We start from the raw sequence: 18,516 nt of genomic DNA on the forward strand, positions 1-18,516 counted from the left end.
TCAATTCAATGAGAGTTGGCGATTCTGGACAACGAGGAAAAGCAACCACTGGTGGAGCGGGAAAGTTGAGCAGGATTAGCAGTGGCAAAGACAATTAAGCTCCCCATGATCCACGTCTTGATACATTTGGATACTAACATAGCGACTAACAGTGATTAAATTGAACGCAACCCGATGTATTCATCCAGAGGGGAGCGGCATACTTGTTGTCTGATGGGATTCGCAGTTTTTGTAAATTTGTCCTGTTCTCTGGACTCGGACAGATGGACACGTTTGTGAATCCTCTCCGGAGCTCCATGCGGAACGTGTCCAATGCCGTGAAGTCACTGCCGGACAGCCTGGCTGAGGGAGTGTCCAAAGTCTCGGCGGACATGGGCCAGGATATTAAGAAAATTGGCCAGGATATTAAACAATCCATATTTAAGGTAGAGCACGACTAGAGAATCACAGAACACAGCGAGAAATGCGAAAGACCTCAAAAACTGGACGCTTTACATACATTTGTATTTAGGCTATTTTTGTATAACTGGGAAACTTTTGTCTCTGCACTTAGTCAGTAATTTCACATGCATAGCTGAGCAGGAGCAAAACACATGTAGGCAGAGCATTTGCGCTCGACTGGCGTTATTTGAATATATTAATTTTTTTTTATCAGTGAATGCATGACATGAACTCCAGATGTTTCTGCTCCACAGGTTCCTCCTCTAATCCAGAAGTCTGACATCGATCCCGAACACTGCCGCGTCTCGGCCCAGCTGGACGACAACGTAAGTCAACATCACATCAAACACTTGGCCAGATCACTCTAACACAGCCTCAGAGGTTTGTGGTCTTGTATCGCAGCGCAATATGTTTTAAGGCACTGATAAATAATGACATTTATTTTAATAATTAAAATAAACAATTCTAGTTGAAGGGTTTATATTTTAATGATTAAAAGCAAAGAAATTATGATGTTTGTATTAATATTAGTGATTTTTTTTTTACAGTTATTATTAAATAAATAAATATTTCTTTTTTGATTTTTTACTTTTTATAATTTAATAAAAAGTATTATTATTATTATTATTAAATGCTTTTTTCATTTTACAGTACAATATTATTATTATAGCCATAGAAATGTATATCTTTAATTATTTAAAAAAATATATATAATTATTAAATACTTTAATTTATAGAATTTATATAAAATGATAATAATAATAATAATAATTTGTTTTTAAAGATTTTTTTTATTTTACAGTACAATAGTATTATTAGCATAGTAATGTATTTATTTATTTTTACTTTTATAGTTGAACAAATATAGTCATTTTTAATGGGTATCAATGCAAAATCCACATTTTAAAGGGGATATTAAAAAAATAAAGTCTTCCTGGACCTCAGACCCTTCTATGAGGGTTTGCCTCGTCACCTTTTTTACCCCGATTAGTTTACATCCCTGTTTATTGGTAGTTCAGTGATTTTGCATGTGGTCTATCTGATCATATTGTGTTTCATAAATGTTGTTTTGTTGTAAGGTGGATGATAATATTCCTCTGAGGGTGATGTTGCTGTTGATGGACGAAGTGTTTGACCTGAAGGAGAGAAATCAGTGGCTGCGGAGAAACATCAAGAACCTCCTGCAGCAGCTCATCAAAGCCACGTATGGAGACACCATTAACAGGTGCGATGGACACGTGTACTCTCGCGCGCATTACCACAGTTTTTCTCCTCTCTGCTCAACGGCAAACATTTGTTTTTGCTTCACTGCAGGAAAATCGTGGATCATGTGGAGTACATGACCTCGCCTGAGCAAGTGTCTGATTATGTGAAGAGATTCAGGTGATGATTGCATGCGCACTGTCTGTTCTGACATATATATGGTTGTGGTTCTTCTTCTGACTGGGTTTTTGACTCCTCAGAGACTCCTATTGGCCGAACGGGATTCTCGCCGAGACGCCGCCACGCAGAGACAAAAGCCTCCGTATGAGGACGCGGGTCGCCGCCAAAACCACACTCCTGGGCATCATGCCAGGTACTTACAATGAGCATTGTGGAAAGTGCTATACTAGAGCTGCATGATTCTGGATACATGAATTATTATTTTTAAGGCGAGACACTACAGGTGAATAGGGTAAAATTTTAAAATAATAGATATCACCATGAAACTTCCTCAGTTGATTACTTACACAAGTATATAAAAAAAATGTATTACAAGTTGTAGAAATTTGTATGTTTAATTATGCAAATTAGGCGTTATCTCATTAAATATGCACGATTTTGCATATATTTTCAGGAGATAGATCTGAACATATGATAAAGCCAGGTGCAAAATTATTTTTTCATTTTGTTAACACACAAGATGAAGAAAACAATTCAGAGGGATTTCAGGATATATGCTTTCATTACCTAGGAAATCTAAATATTCTGTCCATAGCCTTAAAAAATCGATTTTCGCCATATTTTTTTAATTAAAATGTCACATAAATCAGGCCAGGAATGATTTATTAACAAATCCCTCTGAAAATATCTTCAGAATACTGCTAAGTGTATAACTGGAAAGTTTGGTGTACACAGGTGCTACATTAGCCGCTTTCCGACCGGAGCAACCTTTTCACAGTTCCTAGAACTATTGGCTAAAGTACCCGGATGTCGGCGTGTTCGCACCTCAGGAACTAGGAACGATTTTAGTTCTAGGAACTCCATTTGGAGGAACTAATTTAGGTCCTACTTCAGAGTAGGGTCTAAACCAGCACTGTAGGAACTACCCGTGACGTTAGTGTACGCTGATGACCGACACACGCGAAACACCAGCACCCGCCGTTTTTAAAACAGCTAGAATGTAAACACACAGATTATACTCCATAAACTAACTATACAAACATGGAAAACAGTGAAAGATGGGTCTCTAAACCTTTATGCTGAAGAGAAAATCCAACGCAACTTTGAGGGGACCAAGCCAAACATGATTGTTTATCTGCCCAGCTAGCAACACTGGACATCAACCACACGGCATAGGCTAATAACCTTTTTTTCATATACTGTCTACTTTCTATAACAGTTCTATCTAATAACATATTAAACAGTACTGTTATACAGATCACTAACTAACACAGAGAATGCGAGCATTGTTTGCTCTGGCGTTCTCAGCGCCGCCAAAATAAAGGTCCGTCGCGCCGTCAAAGTAAAAGTCACCGTGCTTGCGTCACTCCCTTACCCCTCCTACCAGTTCCTATGGCCACTTGGCCAGTGCGAACGCAAACAGCAAAACTGAGTTTGGGGGAGAGTAGTGCTTAGAACTGTTTAGAAGTGGACAGTTCCTATAACTAAGTTCCTGTAACTACTTGGTCGGAAAGCGGCTATAGGCTGAGATGTGTGTACTGGAGAATGACAAAAAACTCATTTTGAGAAAGATTTAAAGATTTAAAAAGCTCTAAATGAGATTTCGTCGTTAGCTTTAAATCCCCCTTTGGACATTCACGATTGGTTACTGATAGAAAGGAAATGCCCATATTTGGGTTACATAGCGTTGTGCAGGAGCTTTACAACGATACCGGTCATGACAGACTTCAGTAAACAGACGTGACTCGGCGTGTCGCGCTGGAATGCTAACTTCCTGGTAAATTCGGGAGAAACTTAATGCCGCAAGTAAACAAAATGTGATCAAATAAACACCTTAATGTATATTTTCAACGTTTTCTTTATAGCAGCTTGAAAGAACACATATTGAAGGAGTAAACTAGCCCAAAATCGCAAAACTGACCACTCAAATACTTGACTTTCATTATTGGATGAATCATCGGTTTTGAACAAATCTCTTGAATGAATGATTCAAAGAAATACATTATTGAACAGTCACTTTCACCACCTAGTGGCGTTACGATGTCATGCATACAATCATTATTTGAAGAATCAATTTACTTTCAAAAGTTAATTTACTCTATTTTGATTAACAACGAACGCAGCCGCACTGTGCCGCGCTGTATAATGGTTAAGCTAACAAAAACAAACCGCGTCAGTTAAGTCATCATCATGTCTCGCGCACCTCCTGACACACCAGAAATGAAAATGCACGGTTTTTGCATTCGAATGTGCAGGTTTTTCGACGAATATTCAAATTGTATTTAATTTGACAACCCTAGTTTGAATGGAGATTGTGATCTTTTAGCGATTAATCGTGCCGCTCTGTGCTATACAAATAATTTTGACTCTTCTCTCCTGCCATCAGATGAGTTGAAGCACATCATCGGGGCGGACACCACGCGCAAGGGCATCCTGCGTGTCTTCGACATGTTCCAGCACCAGTCTCTGAACCGGCGGCTGGTCTACGTCTTTCTAGAGGGCTTCCTGGAGACCTTGTTTCCTCAGTACAAGTTCTCCGACCTGTTCGTGAAGCTCCACTCGCGCTCGCCGCGTGTGCTTAAATACTCACTAAAACTGCGCAGCTTGCACAAGAGGTGACAGACGGACGACTCTCCCGCCGACGCAGAAGAGGAGGAGTCAGGCGCGTGTGTTTCTCCCCAACCCGGATGGTGAACGCACACCTCCCTCTTAGTGCCTCCTGGCTGTTCTCGTTTAAAGCACTGCATCGACACGGTCGTAGCGTAGAGGATTCATCTTACCATCGTGAAGCGCACTGTCCGACACTTCGCTCACCTCTGAACCACTAAAGACTGAACACTGAGCGATCGTCCTCTCCGTTTGTATGTTAGCTGGGATGACACTGTGTAGATACGTGCGATTTATTTTGGGTTTGTTTTGTATTCGGCGGTGGTCGAACTCATCGTCAATACAGCACGGTGAACGAAATCTGACCGAACCAACCTATGCACCTTAACACTCATTACAAGCAGAACCGTACGATGAGGGTCGGCAGCAATGCGTCACGATCTTCATCTGCAAACGTTATGTGGCACTGACACTGAAATAAGCGTAATGTTATCCTGCCAACCAATCGGTTGCATAGAGTGGGTGGGGTTTAAAACAGGCCACGCCCCCTCAGCCTTTCACTTACACATAACATAAAAATGACTTAATCATTATCTAAAGCCCTCAAACACATCGAACGGGGACAGAGATGGTGAATTTCACCTAGCGTGTGTTTGCATGGCCGTCTCGGGCGGCGGCTACGTGGAGTTCGGCGCATACGGAGATATGCTTTAAACGAATGTACCCGTCTCTAGTGAGCCGATGTGTGCGTGCGTGTGTGTGTGTGTGTGTGTGTCCTGTTTTTATAACTCAATCAAAGGCTCGTGTACATGTGTTTGTTTTTTAAAACTACTTTATTTTAGAATAGCAAGTGTAGCACTAAACTGCAACTGTCCGATGCCGAAGACTGTTTGCGTGTGAGATATATATATAGAGCCTTAAATCCAAGACCAAGAGACGTGTGCTGTAGACGTAGCTTCCCCCCCGCAAACACACACGCATCAAGGAGATCTCGACCGGCCTGATCAGAGAATACGTTATTCTTTGTTGTGCAATATGTTTCTTTAATGCATGTTCTCTTAATAATCGTGTATGGGATAGTTTTCAAGTGTATTCGAGTGAAGAAAATCGGAAACCACACGAAACTCTTTCAGAAAAACCACCTGAACATTCCGTTGTTGTAAATGGCTTGTTTTAAAGGACTTGTTTTATAAGTCTGGCTTTTATGTTTGTGTTGGGGACGCTTTTTTTTTCTTTTTTTTTAATGTTTCGTCACTCCTGCCGTTTTCTTGACGATGGATTTTGGCGTGATTTTTTTTTTTTTTGCTTTTAGGAACGAGTGAAAGCACATTGTTGGCTCAAAACATGCAAGCAGAGGTCAGAGGTCGTCTGGCGTTAGAGCACACAGGTTGAACACTTCTCCAGTCACGCTTATGATAGATCTACACTTTGCAAAAACATGCACGGATCATGTTTCACCCTGAACTAAAGAAAATAATTCCCTTTTTTTTGCTTTGTAACATTATTTTCATGACGATTGAGCACATTTCCCTCCTTCATTCTCATTACTGTAATGTGAAATAAATACATATTACGATTCAAATAATAATATATATAAAAATAATTGAATTTTTTCATGTTATGTAATAATTCAATTTTTCTTTCAATTTAAGTAATGAGAATTTGGATCAGAAATCGTCATGGGAAAGTTTTTGTCTTTTACGCAAATATAATATTTATTTAGATTTTGGAGTGAATATGACCTGTCTCAGGTTTCATGAGCTTCATCCAGATATTGATGCGAATAGACAAGAACTAAGTATGTGATTTTTAAAATAAAAATAGCACTTAAACTCTTAATTGAACATTGTTTATGATGCTCTTATTTTGTGGCTGTTTGCTGTGATTGGCCAGCGTGACGCACGCAGGTTTACTCTTTCTCTACTGTGATTGGCTGGCACTGAGAAGCTAGAATCTGCTGTGATTGGTCGAGCCACACAGGAGCACACTTCCCCTTTAAATTCACTCAGTGGTTGATACACATGTTTCAGATTCCTCTTTTGATTTGCTCTCTGAATCCCCCCGTCTGTATGAATCTATGAAAATGAACTGTGCATATTGGTGTATAGTATGTGTCAGCGGTGTGCCTAAATGTACTGTCGATTATATTTTCTTATTTTTCTTTAACGAAGTAAGTCGATTTGAATGTCATGGTCGTTTTAATAGACTGAAAAGGACTCTAAAAGGAGTAGAGTGTTTTGCATTATGCTTCTAAAACATTAATTTTGAGCAGCTTAACTCAGTATAACACTAATAAAATTAACTCCAACTCACTGCCCTGATGAGACTGCTGTCGTTACTGTGTGTGTATGAATGACGTCTGATGGAGACGTAAATAAAGAGTCTGGACTAGAATTAAGAATGGGAACTCTGAAAGTTTTACATTTATTTTTCGTGTGTGTGTGTGTGTGTGTATATAGAACGATTAATCGCATCCAAAATAAAAGTTTGTGTTTACATAATATATGTGTGTGTGTGCTGTGTATGATTATTTTGTATATATAAATACACATGCATGTATATATTTAAGAAAAATGTGCATGCATATACTGTATATACCTGTGTATTTATATTATATATTAATATTTTATATATAAATAACGCATTTTTCTTAAATATATACATGCATATGTGTGTATTTATATATACAAAACAATCATACACTGTACACACACATACACATATATTATGTAAACACAAACTTTTATTTTGGATGCACAGCCCTATATATATATATCTCACAAGTGTGGGCAACAAGTCTGTTTTAAACCATTTTAAGTTGATTTATGTGATTCTTGCATTGATTTAAGATCTTTTAACCAGAAAAAAATCTTAGAAACTGATAATGCTGATAATATAATGTTTCAGTTATGGAAGATATTAAAAATCTACGCCAGAAACGGCATTCTCGTGATAAAATTATAATTGTTCTAGATATATCAGGCATCAAACAACTGGAGATATGATTAGATGTGTTAAGTAGCCTACATTTGAAAACTGAAACAGAAAAATGTGTAGGGTTTTAATTTTTTTTAAATAAAATAAATAAATAATAATAACAGAAAGCCCTGATATGATCTGCTTATATAATATATACGTACGTGATAGAAGCATTGCTTACGTGCGTGTAATCCATCGTCAAACATATAAATCAAAACTGCCAAACGTTACCAGATGAAATGTCCATTCAGGAAGAGGATTAAAAATTTGCTCTTTTTTTATTATTATTAAACTTTACCCACATTTTACTGTTAAAAAAGAATGAAACTAGAATAAAATTAGTGTTGTTGTTTAAAAGCAGCGGCTCTGTTCTATCTTTTGATATATTATATGTTATATAATAAAATTTTGTGAATCATATTGAGTTGAGATTGTGAAAATATCCATGAAAGTGGCGGGGAAAGAGTTAAAATGCCAACCGATATTTAAAACGTGGATACAAAAATAACTGATATTTAACAATATTTTACTTTCAGCTTTTTTTAACCTTTTTTTATTATTGATTTTAAGTTCCAGCCATAATTATTCCATGTATTGCAATAAACTGAATTCATTCAATAATTGAACGCGTGTTTGTTTTGGTGTTTTCTTCTTACATTGCGTGGCATTATAGTTGGTGACGTCAAGGTGGCGCCAAAAGCACACAGTAATGAACGAGATTATTTCTAGATGCAACTGTGGTTATTATGGGAAGGAACTTCTTCGACAAATGTCAGGTTGTGTGAATGGCCTCGGGCTCTTCCTTACATCTAAAGGCCAGAGTGGTTCAGTGACTCTTCTGCTATTCTTACACACAGAGCTGTAGTATTTTTATCTTATTCCAGCCACAGACTCGCCAGCAGGAGAAATGACCATCTGTCTAATTACTGCACCCTAAAGCACTGACTTCGGCATTACTCACATGCCAAAGCGGTCTATTTGAGTTCATGTTAGTGAGTTTATCTGAACATTTTCAAGACTGGAGACATTATCACGTGTTTGTAGTATTGAGCGAGAAAAAATATATACGTTTATTTATTCTATTACATTTTAATTATTTTTAAACATTTTAGTATTTTAAACTATTCACTTACAATCAAATTATTTTAGTTAGATTCTTTTATTATTAAATATAAAAATAAAAAAAACATTAATTGTTCAAATAAATAACTCATTTGTAGATTTTTTTTTTTTTTTAAGTGAACTGATTCTAAGACGAGGTAAATGAACAACATTCAGCTTGTACGAATATATTTGAACAGTTTTTGGACAGTTTGATGAGAAAAACAACCAACAACATGGTTGGAAAGGAATCATCGATGACCTCACTTCGCATCGCGCTCGGTTTCAGCCAATCAGGGGCGTCCTCGATTAGGCTTTGTTGTGGAATGTCAGGCATAGATGTTTTCAGACGACAAAAGAACTTCCACTCTGGTTTTACTTCCGGATTGAGTCAAATGATTTGATTTGCACAATAATAATCTTTGATAAGCTGTCAAACATTAATAGGCCTTTTCAGATCAATGTCAACGTTTGAGTTTAACATGAATAAGTCTTAAATAGCCTGGTGTATTACCATAACGTTGTACTTTGAATATCTATATAATTTACCAACCCATTTGTTGTTTGTTCTTGCTTAAAAATGAAATATTAAATATTACAAATAAATATGAAAATTTTCTCTCTCTTTTTGCGTCATGATAAGAACATCGCATATCACTAATAATGTCTCAACGATAAATAGTCTAATGGTAAATACAAAAATAATATTTTATTTGAAGTTATAGTAATTTTTTGTGCTTTTTGTGGATGTAATGCTGGGCTACATAATTAATAGACTGAGATAAATTGACTTTCATAATAATGTTTAATGACATTCGCGTGTCTTCGGCGCCCTCTGTCGATCTCGCCCTGTAACTGCAGCGAGAGTCGCTCTACCGCAGAGTGGAGACACTAGAAACGAGCTTTTGTAGCTTCTGTGTGTTTGTGCCGCTTGTGTTTGTCTATTTCAGGAAGAGGAGAGGAAACTCAAGCCCTGGCATGTGTGGCAGAACATTCTCCCGCGGCTGTCTGAGATGTTTCGGGCTCTTTTAGGCTTTTAAAGCGCCAGTCCGGCTTGATTTGCGCATGAGTTCCGGCTCTGGAGGAGAAAGAAGATGTTGCTGCGGATCCGAGAGCAGGTCTGTGGTCATCAGTTACCTGAATCACCTCACCTCACCTGTGCTCGCATCTCAGGCTGTGCTGCTGCTGCTGCTGCTTCGAAAGTGTGTCAATCAAACAGCAGGCTAAGCTTTTAATAATCGCAGGTTTCAGTGGTTCGGCGTTGGGTTTGTTGCTGCAAATGATGCGTTGTTGCATTAATGCACTCTAAGCTTATTTAAGGGTTAATTTTTCTGTTTACCTAGCATTTAATTTTTTGGCCCTAATACCCTTAAAGTATGTGCGTATTATCTGCGTAGTGCTCAAATAGGATAACACGGACATTCACTTTTTGCAACATAAACATTTGAATTTTAAATGACTGTATTAGAAAAATAGTATTTTTATATTTGTCACTTCATTGACTGGTTACAGAAGCCCTAAGAGGCCATGGATTATTATTATTTTTTTTTTCTTGTTTTCAATAATTAAATTTTCTCGTGATCTCGACATAACAAAAGTTGTTCTATAAGTTACACAACTGTGCCAAAAGGTGGCAGTGTAGCGACAGTAGACTCTCTGTTTCAGTATCAAACAATTATTGTAAAAAAACAACAAATACTACTTTTTTAAAAAAAAAAGCCATTGCCTTTTAGGGCTTCCGTAGACTGGTTGACATTTCATTTACATAAAAAAAATATTTTGAATTTATTAATTTATTAATTTATTATTATTACTATTATATTTTTAATTTTCTTAAATAATATTTTTTTCATTAAATGGTCTTTTTGGCTAAATTAAAATATTTTTATATTTTTTGACGCCATTTCGTTTAATTTTAAAATAAAGTAATTAATTAATATTATTATGATTTTTTATTTTATTTTTGGTCTTAAATCTGTTTTGCAGTTCATTTAAATTGCCTTTTTTTGCTAAATTTTTTTTAGAAGCAAACAGTCATCTTTAATATTTGCCTTTTACAGTCAAGTTGATCTGCATCATTAGCTGTGAGATTGACAAATTCTGGCTGCTGTTATTGTTATTAAATAAGTTCTGCTTGGTGTAACATGAGGGATTTATGACTGACAGAAAGAAAGTTTAACAGCAGTCTGCTTATTAAATGAAGCATCATTCACGCAACTAAACCAAACCTGCATGTATAAAACCCTTTCCCACTTTCTTCGTATTGGGCAGTTAGATTAGGTTGAGAGGAGAAGATAGTGACCAAACAGAAGCGTTCATGCTAAACATCAAGTCTTCATAAGATGAATGATATTTGTGAGATTCTGTAAATAGTCATGTAAATAGCACGAGACTGATGTTAGAAACGAGTGAAAACACACACCGGTTGTCTTTCAGAACAGCAGGCCGTAGTCTTTGGTTGAAAACAAAGAGAGAATGAAGACTGAAACATCAGCCAGAACCTGCTAAAGAAAAACCTGCTCAAACTGAACTGGGTTACACTGGTCTAGTTGTTCTGCAGGGCCAAAACCCATATAAAACCATTAAAACCAGCACAGCTAAAACACACTGCGTTTGTTTGTACAGTAAACACTGTTTATCATGAATCGACACCTTTTCTCATGTGGTTGTGCTTCTCGCGTCCTCTAGAGGGCGTTTGATATCATCAAATCCAGACTCTATTCTGAGACTTTTAAAGTCCCCATGAAATCAAAATGCAGTGTTTTTTGGATTTTAGTATGAATATGTTAGCCTTACTGTTATCTATAAGCTAGTGCTCCAAAACAATGACACAATTCACATTTAAAAGATATAAGCATTCAAAACTTACAGTCTCTCACTGTCCAATCCAATGCTCTCTAGAATCTTAAGCTCCGCCCCCTTCATTATAAATAGACACTGAAATCAGTCACTTGTTCACACATTTACTATTTTTCTACATGCTGAATGGCGCACAGTGCACTATATAGGGTATAGGGAACGATTCAGACAGTGTAAATAATCTGAGACGAATGAAGTCTGGTTTTACGTTAGTGTCACATGAACCGCCAAAGCTCCTGTCCAGAGACACGAAACACAGAGCGGATCATAAAATGAATCGGACCCGTTTGAATTCTGCACAGAATAATGTATTTTAAAGCGATATGGAGGAGATTATGAGGAGAAACTGTTAGAGATCAGGAGGAAACTGCAGCTTTACTGAACTCAACGGCTCTGGACGAACTGTGATAGAAACGAAACGCTATTGGCTATTTTATAAAAGGGGAGGAGCTGTCTGATATGCCCCGCCCCTTCTTCCTGTTTCAGTGGAAATCACATCAACACATTGAACAAAGCACTTCAGTGGGCCTTAAAACAAGTTCCAACATGTTTAATTACTTTTTCAAGTCTTATCAATCGCTATTAATAACAGTCATTTTATGCTGGTTAATGTAAAACAGTTTACACACAATCAACTGCAAACTCCCTCCTAATACAACACAACTTTCACGTTTTTCCTTGTTAAAGATCCTGTTTCACGCAAAAATCCGGATCTGCCCTGTAATGCATATATAGCTTGTGTCTAGCATGATATTTTTGTCAGTTCTGCTTGTTTTTAAAGAGGTTAGTGAAGGTCGCGATTCGCTGATACTAAACGAATTATATTAAGGATTATGTATTCAAATTCAGTCCGCAAAATCTATCTATGGCGGGTTTCAAAAGTATGGAACTAGCTTGTTTTGACGCCTGATTTCTCTTGATTCAAGTTCCATTCTGCACTGGATCTTATTATAAATAGTATTTCATAGTGGCAAATCCGACTAGATTGATAATATCAGCCATATAACAGTAACCGTCAGAGTGTGTGTAATGAGATTCTGTATCTGGCAGGCAGCTTGTGACGGCAGGTTCTCATTGGTTGCAGTCTCGGGTAGAGGAGCTCGTTATTGGCTGCAGGGGCTCAGGGGGCGGAGCTTAGAGGACTGTTCAATGCTGCAGGGTTTTTACAGATACAGAACGTCTTCAGTCATTTCCAGTTCTTATTTCATAACTCAGTTTTAGACTCCAGGGTTCAGGGAGGAAAATGTCTTGCTGTATCTTGCATCATTATGTCAGGAAAAAGTCAACAGATTCCTGCAGTCCCAGAAATGCTTTGCAGTCATAATTAATTGTAAACTCCCTTTTTTTTTAGTTCATCATTGCAAAAATCATTTAGCAATTTTTACTGTTATATTTAGAAATTTGAGTTTAATTGTTAGTGTAGGTTTGTCTTTAAAGTTACTTTTCATGAATAAAAATCTAACTCTAAAGTTATATAGCTGATAAAGTATTACCTAACATCAATATTAACAAACCTACTATAGTTATAAATGCATTAAAAGAAGACAAATAACTAATCAATCCCTTCAGATTGTAGTGTGGCCTGCGTTCATTCATCAAGCTTGATCATTCGGTCTTGTTATCAGAGTTATTGTGGGAAAAAACATGTTGTGTCGTAAAATATCCTATGAATATATCACTAAATACAAAGCAACATTTGGTCCCTAATGAGTGAGCGACGGCTTCAAGCTGTAGTTTTGCTGTTTTCTACACTGTTTGTGGAAAGCTCCTTAAAATAAGCGTTGCATGTTGTAGACTGTCACGATTCTGAACCCGTGACTTTGAGTACAGTAAAGATCCCTGACCTCTGGAATGTGTTCAGGGAACACGTGTGTGATTATCAGACTCACATTTATGGTCTTGTTTTTTTTGACACAAGCGTGATTTGGATAAATCATTTGTTTGGAGAGCGTCTGCCGAGAGCGTCAGAGCATCTGAGTCTTGTTGTTACAGGCTTCAGTGTCGTCAGGCGTTCTGGAGACTCTGATCAAAACGATCTGCTACATTTTTACCTTGTCTGAAGAAAATCACCTGAGGTGTTGCGAGTGTTTGCCAGTGTGTTGTTGTGCATTTGCTAGTGTTCAGTCCGGCAGAATTAGTTTGGATATCTTTGAGCTAGGCGCTGTGGTTCCTCAAATCAGAAACACTGTGTTGTGCAGAAATCACATCTGATTAATAATTCTGTGTGACAGTTGAAGTGTGTGTGTGTGTGTGTGTGCGTCTCACGTCACATCTCTCCATTAACGAGTGTCAGGCTGTCAGCAGTTTGTTGTTGTGGGATAGAGAGAGAGAGGAAGAGAGAGAGAGGAAGAGGAGGGTGATGAGATGAAGATAAGTCACAGATCAGACATGATCTCAGAGAGACTGGACACACACACATACACACACACATTCTCGCAAAAAATTTGTGTAAAGAAAGTGAAGCCTATTTTAGGCCTAATTTGGATATTATTTATGACAGTTAAGCACATTTTTCTACTAAAATTCTTATAATATATTTGAATGTTTTACTTGAACTTACTGAAAATACTTTAATGAAATTATCTAATAATATTATATTCAATAATGAATTCAAATCAGCATTAATTAAATTCTGTATAACAAATTCTACCAAGATGCATAATTACTTTTAAAATGTATATTTTTTTATCAACTTTTTTTCCAATTACATTAACAAGAATTTTAAATGTGCTTGAAAAAGTCCTGGATGTTTCATTGGTCCTAAAATCAGGCTTTATATTCCATATGCAGACTTAAATTCTTTTGATTTTGAGCTGTAATATGACAGCATGTTCTTGACAGGTTTTATGAGATATACCCCAATAGCAATCTGTTACAGCTTTCCTTTATAAAAAAATAAAAAATAAAAATAATCCCCAAAGCCTTTTCCAGATTGAACTCACTTCTGGAAACAATTTTGTCTCTAAAGTAAAAAAAAAAAACACACACAAAAAAACCACCGTGACCTTGTCCATCGTCCTGACAAAGAATAATTTGATCTGTTCCTGAGTGTGTTTGTCCCATCAGCTCTGCGCTTCATATTTCACTGTTAAAGGCTCGTGCTGTCGGAAGCTCGCTGCCTCATTAGAAAACACACACACACACACACACACACACACTCTCTCTCTCTCTCTCTCTCTCTCTCTCTCTCTCTCTCTCTCTCTCTCGCGCTGCAGTAGGGTTGGCTGGTGTGTTATTGCGGTCGGTGGGGGTTGGATCTGTGTGTGTGTATGTGTAAAAGTGCAGGTTTCAGCAGGCTGGAGCTCACACACCATTGTCCTCAGATCACAGTGTGTAATGTGTGTGTGTGTGTAATGTGTGTGTGAGTGAGTGAGTGAGTGAGAGTGAGTGTGTGTGTGTGTTTGTGTGAGGACGCTGCACGCATCTCCTCACTGCAGCACTGCTGATGTTCCTGCTCTGAGGAATAAAGGAATTCCCTGTTCACTGGGATGTGTGTGTGTTTGGAAGAGGGATTTAACGCTCCTAACGGATACTGATGGAACCGGACCTGAATATCGCTGTCGGATCGCGCGCGTCGAGGGGGCGTTTTGTGTGAGTGTGTGTGTGAAAGGCAGCTATGCGGTCGGAGCGCATGAGTCGCGTGTGTATCGTGGTCCTGGAGGAGGTGGAAGATGACGAACCTTCCTCTCTGCATTCCAAAGCCACTCCGGACCACATTTCCCAGAATTCCTCTCAGGACGAGAAGGTGAGGTGGCTGATTTGACTATTAGGATATGATAATAGTTTCTTTGTTGTGTGTGTGTGTGTGTGTGTGTGTGTGTACAGCAGCAGGTATCAGTGTGAAAGAGAAGAAAAGCTAAATGATTCAGTTGCTTTGCATGTCATGATCTGTCCCCATTATTATCTGAGACAGATACAGACTTGCTCATCAGTCTGTCAGATCTGGTTGGGGTTCCAGGTAAGGAGATCTTTGGTGCTGCCAGCTGAGGTCCAAAAATTCCTTTGGAAACCCTGGATCATCTGACCTGGTGACCTTTGGCCTCTGGACGGAAACGCAGCTGTCAGATGCAAATGTCACAACCGCTTAACACACTTTAACACGTTCTTACAGTCAAAAGACACCAGCGTTTCTACAAATTTAACGTGAGATGCTGGAAAAACAGTGAGATGGATTTGCAAAGGCCAAAGATGTCCATCAAAAATGACAAAATGCTGCAGTAAAATGCTAGAACATGTTCTGTGTGAACAACAACAGGCCTCAGGCTGACATCAGCTGTAATGCAGACATAAACAAACCGCATGCTCTCTTTGTGATTCATGTGAAAAGATATTCACTAAAGTAGAGTCCGCTTTAGTTTTAGTTTTTATTTAAGAAAGATACCTTTGAAAAACCTTTTGTAAAAAAAATTTATACATATATTTTGAATCTAAATTAATTCTACATTTAATTTTAATAATTATAAATATTTTACATTCATCAAATATAAACTTTAAAAACCTTATTTTTAAAATGTATTTTTTTCTAATAGTTTATTTATTATCTTAGTTTTTTTTTGTTATTTAAGATCAACTTTAAAAACTTTAATACATTTTGTTTTAATTTACTTCTAATATTTATTTGTTTTTATTTTTGTATTTATTTTTTAATAAAAGATAAACATGAAAAAAATGGTTAGTTATTTTTATTTATTTATTTTGACCTGACTGTGTACAGTTACTTTCACATGTCTAGGCCATTATTCATGGAGCTAAACATACTCATAAAATCTCTGTACTGAAACTGTAGTACACCTAAAAAAAGCTTATAAAAGAGGAACACATTTTATGCTAATGCTCACTAGCAGTGTTGAGAATGCTACATGTTTTGTTGCGTTATGATTTGTGCTCTCACATTTCAGACCAAACTGCATCTTGTGTAGCTAAAAGTGTTCATGATCAGTGACAACAGCAGGTGTTAGGATGGAAACTCTCGACAAATTAGCAGGATAATCAGCAGTTTAGTGGCAGAACCAGACAGGTCTCAGCTCTGTGGATTTTGCAGGCAGGTTTTGTCCTTTAATAGTTAAAAGCACCCGGTCTAAGCAGTTTTTAGGACCTTCAGGCTAAAGTTTTTGCTGTTGTAACAAGCCACGTTTCCTTGAACAGAGGAAACCTGCATTCTTTCTTTTATGGCATTCCCTCCCGTCTTTCCGTCATTGTTATTAAAAACAAAGTCTGCCTTCTGCTGCTCATCTTCATGTGTTTGTGAGGTGAATTCACAGGAAACCTGCAGTGTGTGTGTGTCTGTGTCATTCAGTAAGTGTCTGCTACTTTCTTGTAATGACACCTGAGAATGCAGGGTGTGGCTGGTGGGCGGAGCCAAACAGGTTGTTGCTGGTGGGCGGGGCCAAACAGGGTCAGGCTTGTGGGCGGAGCCAAACAGGGTGTGGCTGTAATGTAGCCTGGCCTTATTTGGAATAACCTTGAATGAGATAGTTATGGCAAATTTTCATCAGTTCGGTTACAGTGATATTTTAGTATTATTTAAACATAATATTTTGAATTACCATTTATGTTTTATTACTTTTTATGTTTTTATTAGGTTTTATTTCATTTGGGTAATTTCAGTAAATTAGTTGCCAAGGCAACATTTCTAATTTTATTACAAAAATGTAAGTTTTTCTTCTAATATTTGTTTTATTTTATTTTTAGCTTTACTTCAATTAACAAAAATGTTTGTTATAGTTTTAGTGAACAAGCTGATGTAGCCGATGTTGCACTTCACTGTATTTTCCTTTTTTAAGTGATTTCAATCATATTTCAAGCAATTCAAAACCATCATGGCGAACAGTGCGCATCTGAAGAAAATAATTCATTATTTATTGGCTTTGATTTATCGGCCAAATTTTCTTATCGGGCCCATAACGATAACGTTAAAAATGAAAATATATCAGCCGATACCGATATGGTGGCCGATATATCGTGCATCCCTAATTCTCATTATCAGCTACAATGTAAATATGATTATTGGCTATATTACCCCAAATCTCTATATTCTAATATATCCCCATCATACTGTATTCCTTTGACCTGTTTTTGACCATACACTAATAATTTGCTCAATATAAAAGGTTGATTGATTCTGTTTAAAGTAAAGTAACTGAGCACAGAGGGACAGTTTAACTCTCGAATCTCTCCATATTATCACAGATGCTGTGAGGACTGATTTCATACACTATTAAATACATTTATTTCATCCTGAGCTTGAATGGATTTTCCTCTTTGGCGTCTCGATGAATCAATGGTTTCCTTTCTTCTGCTGTCTATAAAAAAACGCTTGACATTTGATTCTCAGAAGTCATTTCTGCATAGATCAAAACACAGTGTTTCATTCATTCAGCTTCTTTTCATCTTCACACGACATTTTCAACATAATTTCAGTTTTGATCGATATGAAGTTTCTCTTCAGTGTTGTATTTAACTAGTTTCTCTCTCATTTCTCCACAGCCCTCTCTGATTAAAGCCATATTTAATGTGGACGCAGATGAAGTTCGCTCTCTCATATTCAAGAAAGAAGATGTGAATGTGCAGGTAAATGTCCATTACTGATTATTGTTTGGGTGAACTTTCCCATTAAATCCCATTGAAATTCTCTGTATGTGGGGCCTTTTTAGTCTTCATTGCATTTGGCCAGGTATTGAGACCAGTTCATTGATCTCTCAGTGATGGATGGTCTTGGAAACCATTCTGAAATGGACACACTGGCAGTTTTTGTACGTTATCACTCTTAGTTTCATAATGGATCGTCATCTTGAGAGCTTGATACGCTGTTATGAGCCTGCATTTGGACTGAAGATGGTTATTTTACCGCTCACTGTTTAATGAGGAGTCTGTTTTCGTCGCCAATGCCAGGCCTGGTCTGGAGCGACGCCCATTTGACTGCCAACCAATCAGTGATGCCCTTTTGGGTCACATGACTCCGTGTGGCTTGGCCTCCTGTTTTCCATTCTCATTCCAGACCAGATGGAAAACAGAAGCCTGCAGGGTGGCATGACATGGAGAATGAATGATTACGGCTCTTTCGTAATTGCCTTTATTGATGGAAATGTAGAAGGAGCTTTACTCGGGCATCTGGAGGAATGTTTAAAGCTACAGTGATCGCAGAAG

The 18,516-nt window shown here is 37.5% G+C and overlaps 2 protein-coding genes across 4 annotated transcripts in view; both read left to right on the forward strand.

The window, feature by feature from the left end:
* Positions 1–6,792, forward strand: part of snx13 (sorting nexin 13) — a 34,759-nt gene extending 27,967 nt beyond the window's left edge. The window contains exons 21-26 of one of the 2 annotated variants that reach the window (XM_084423844.1): positions 264–425; positions 696–767; positions 1,521–1,666; positions 1,756–1,824; positions 1,905–2,017; positions 4,211–6,792. In XM_084423844.1, coding sequence (XP_084279970.1) covers positions 264–425; positions 696–767; positions 1,521–1,666; positions 1,756–1,824; positions 1,905–2,017; positions 4,211–4,443 — 795 coding nt within the window. In that variant the 3' untranslated portion in view covers positions 4,444–6,792. The remainder of the gene's footprint in view (positions 1–263; positions 426–695; positions 768–1,520; positions 1,667–1,755; positions 1,825–1,904; positions 2,018–4,210) is intronic. The other variant, XM_084423845.1, reaches the window with a different exon arrangement.
* Positions 6,793–9,380: 2,588 nt separating this feature from the next.
* Positions 9,381–18,516, forward strand: part of ankrd28a (ankyrin repeat domain 28a) — a 35,121-nt gene continuing 25,985 nt past the window's right edge. The window contains exons 1-2 of one of the 2 annotated variants that reach the window (XM_084423236.1): positions 9,381–9,629; positions 17,857–17,940. In XM_084423236.1, coding sequence (XP_084279362.1) covers positions 9,606–9,629; positions 17,857–17,940 — 108 coding nt within the window. In that variant the 5' untranslated portion in view covers positions 9,381–9,605. Of the gene's footprint in view, positions 9,630–14,487; positions 15,116–17,856; positions 17,941–18,516 lie in introns of those variants that run through there. The other variant, XM_084423235.1, reaches the window with a different exon arrangement.

The sequence above is a fragment of the Rutilus rutilus genome (genome assembly GCF_951802725.1).
Source record: "Rutilus rutilus genome assembly, chromosome: 11".
Classification (NCBI taxonomy): domain Eukaryota; kingdom Metazoa; phylum Chordata; class Actinopteri; order Cypriniformes; family Leuciscidae; genus Rutilus; species Rutilus rutilus.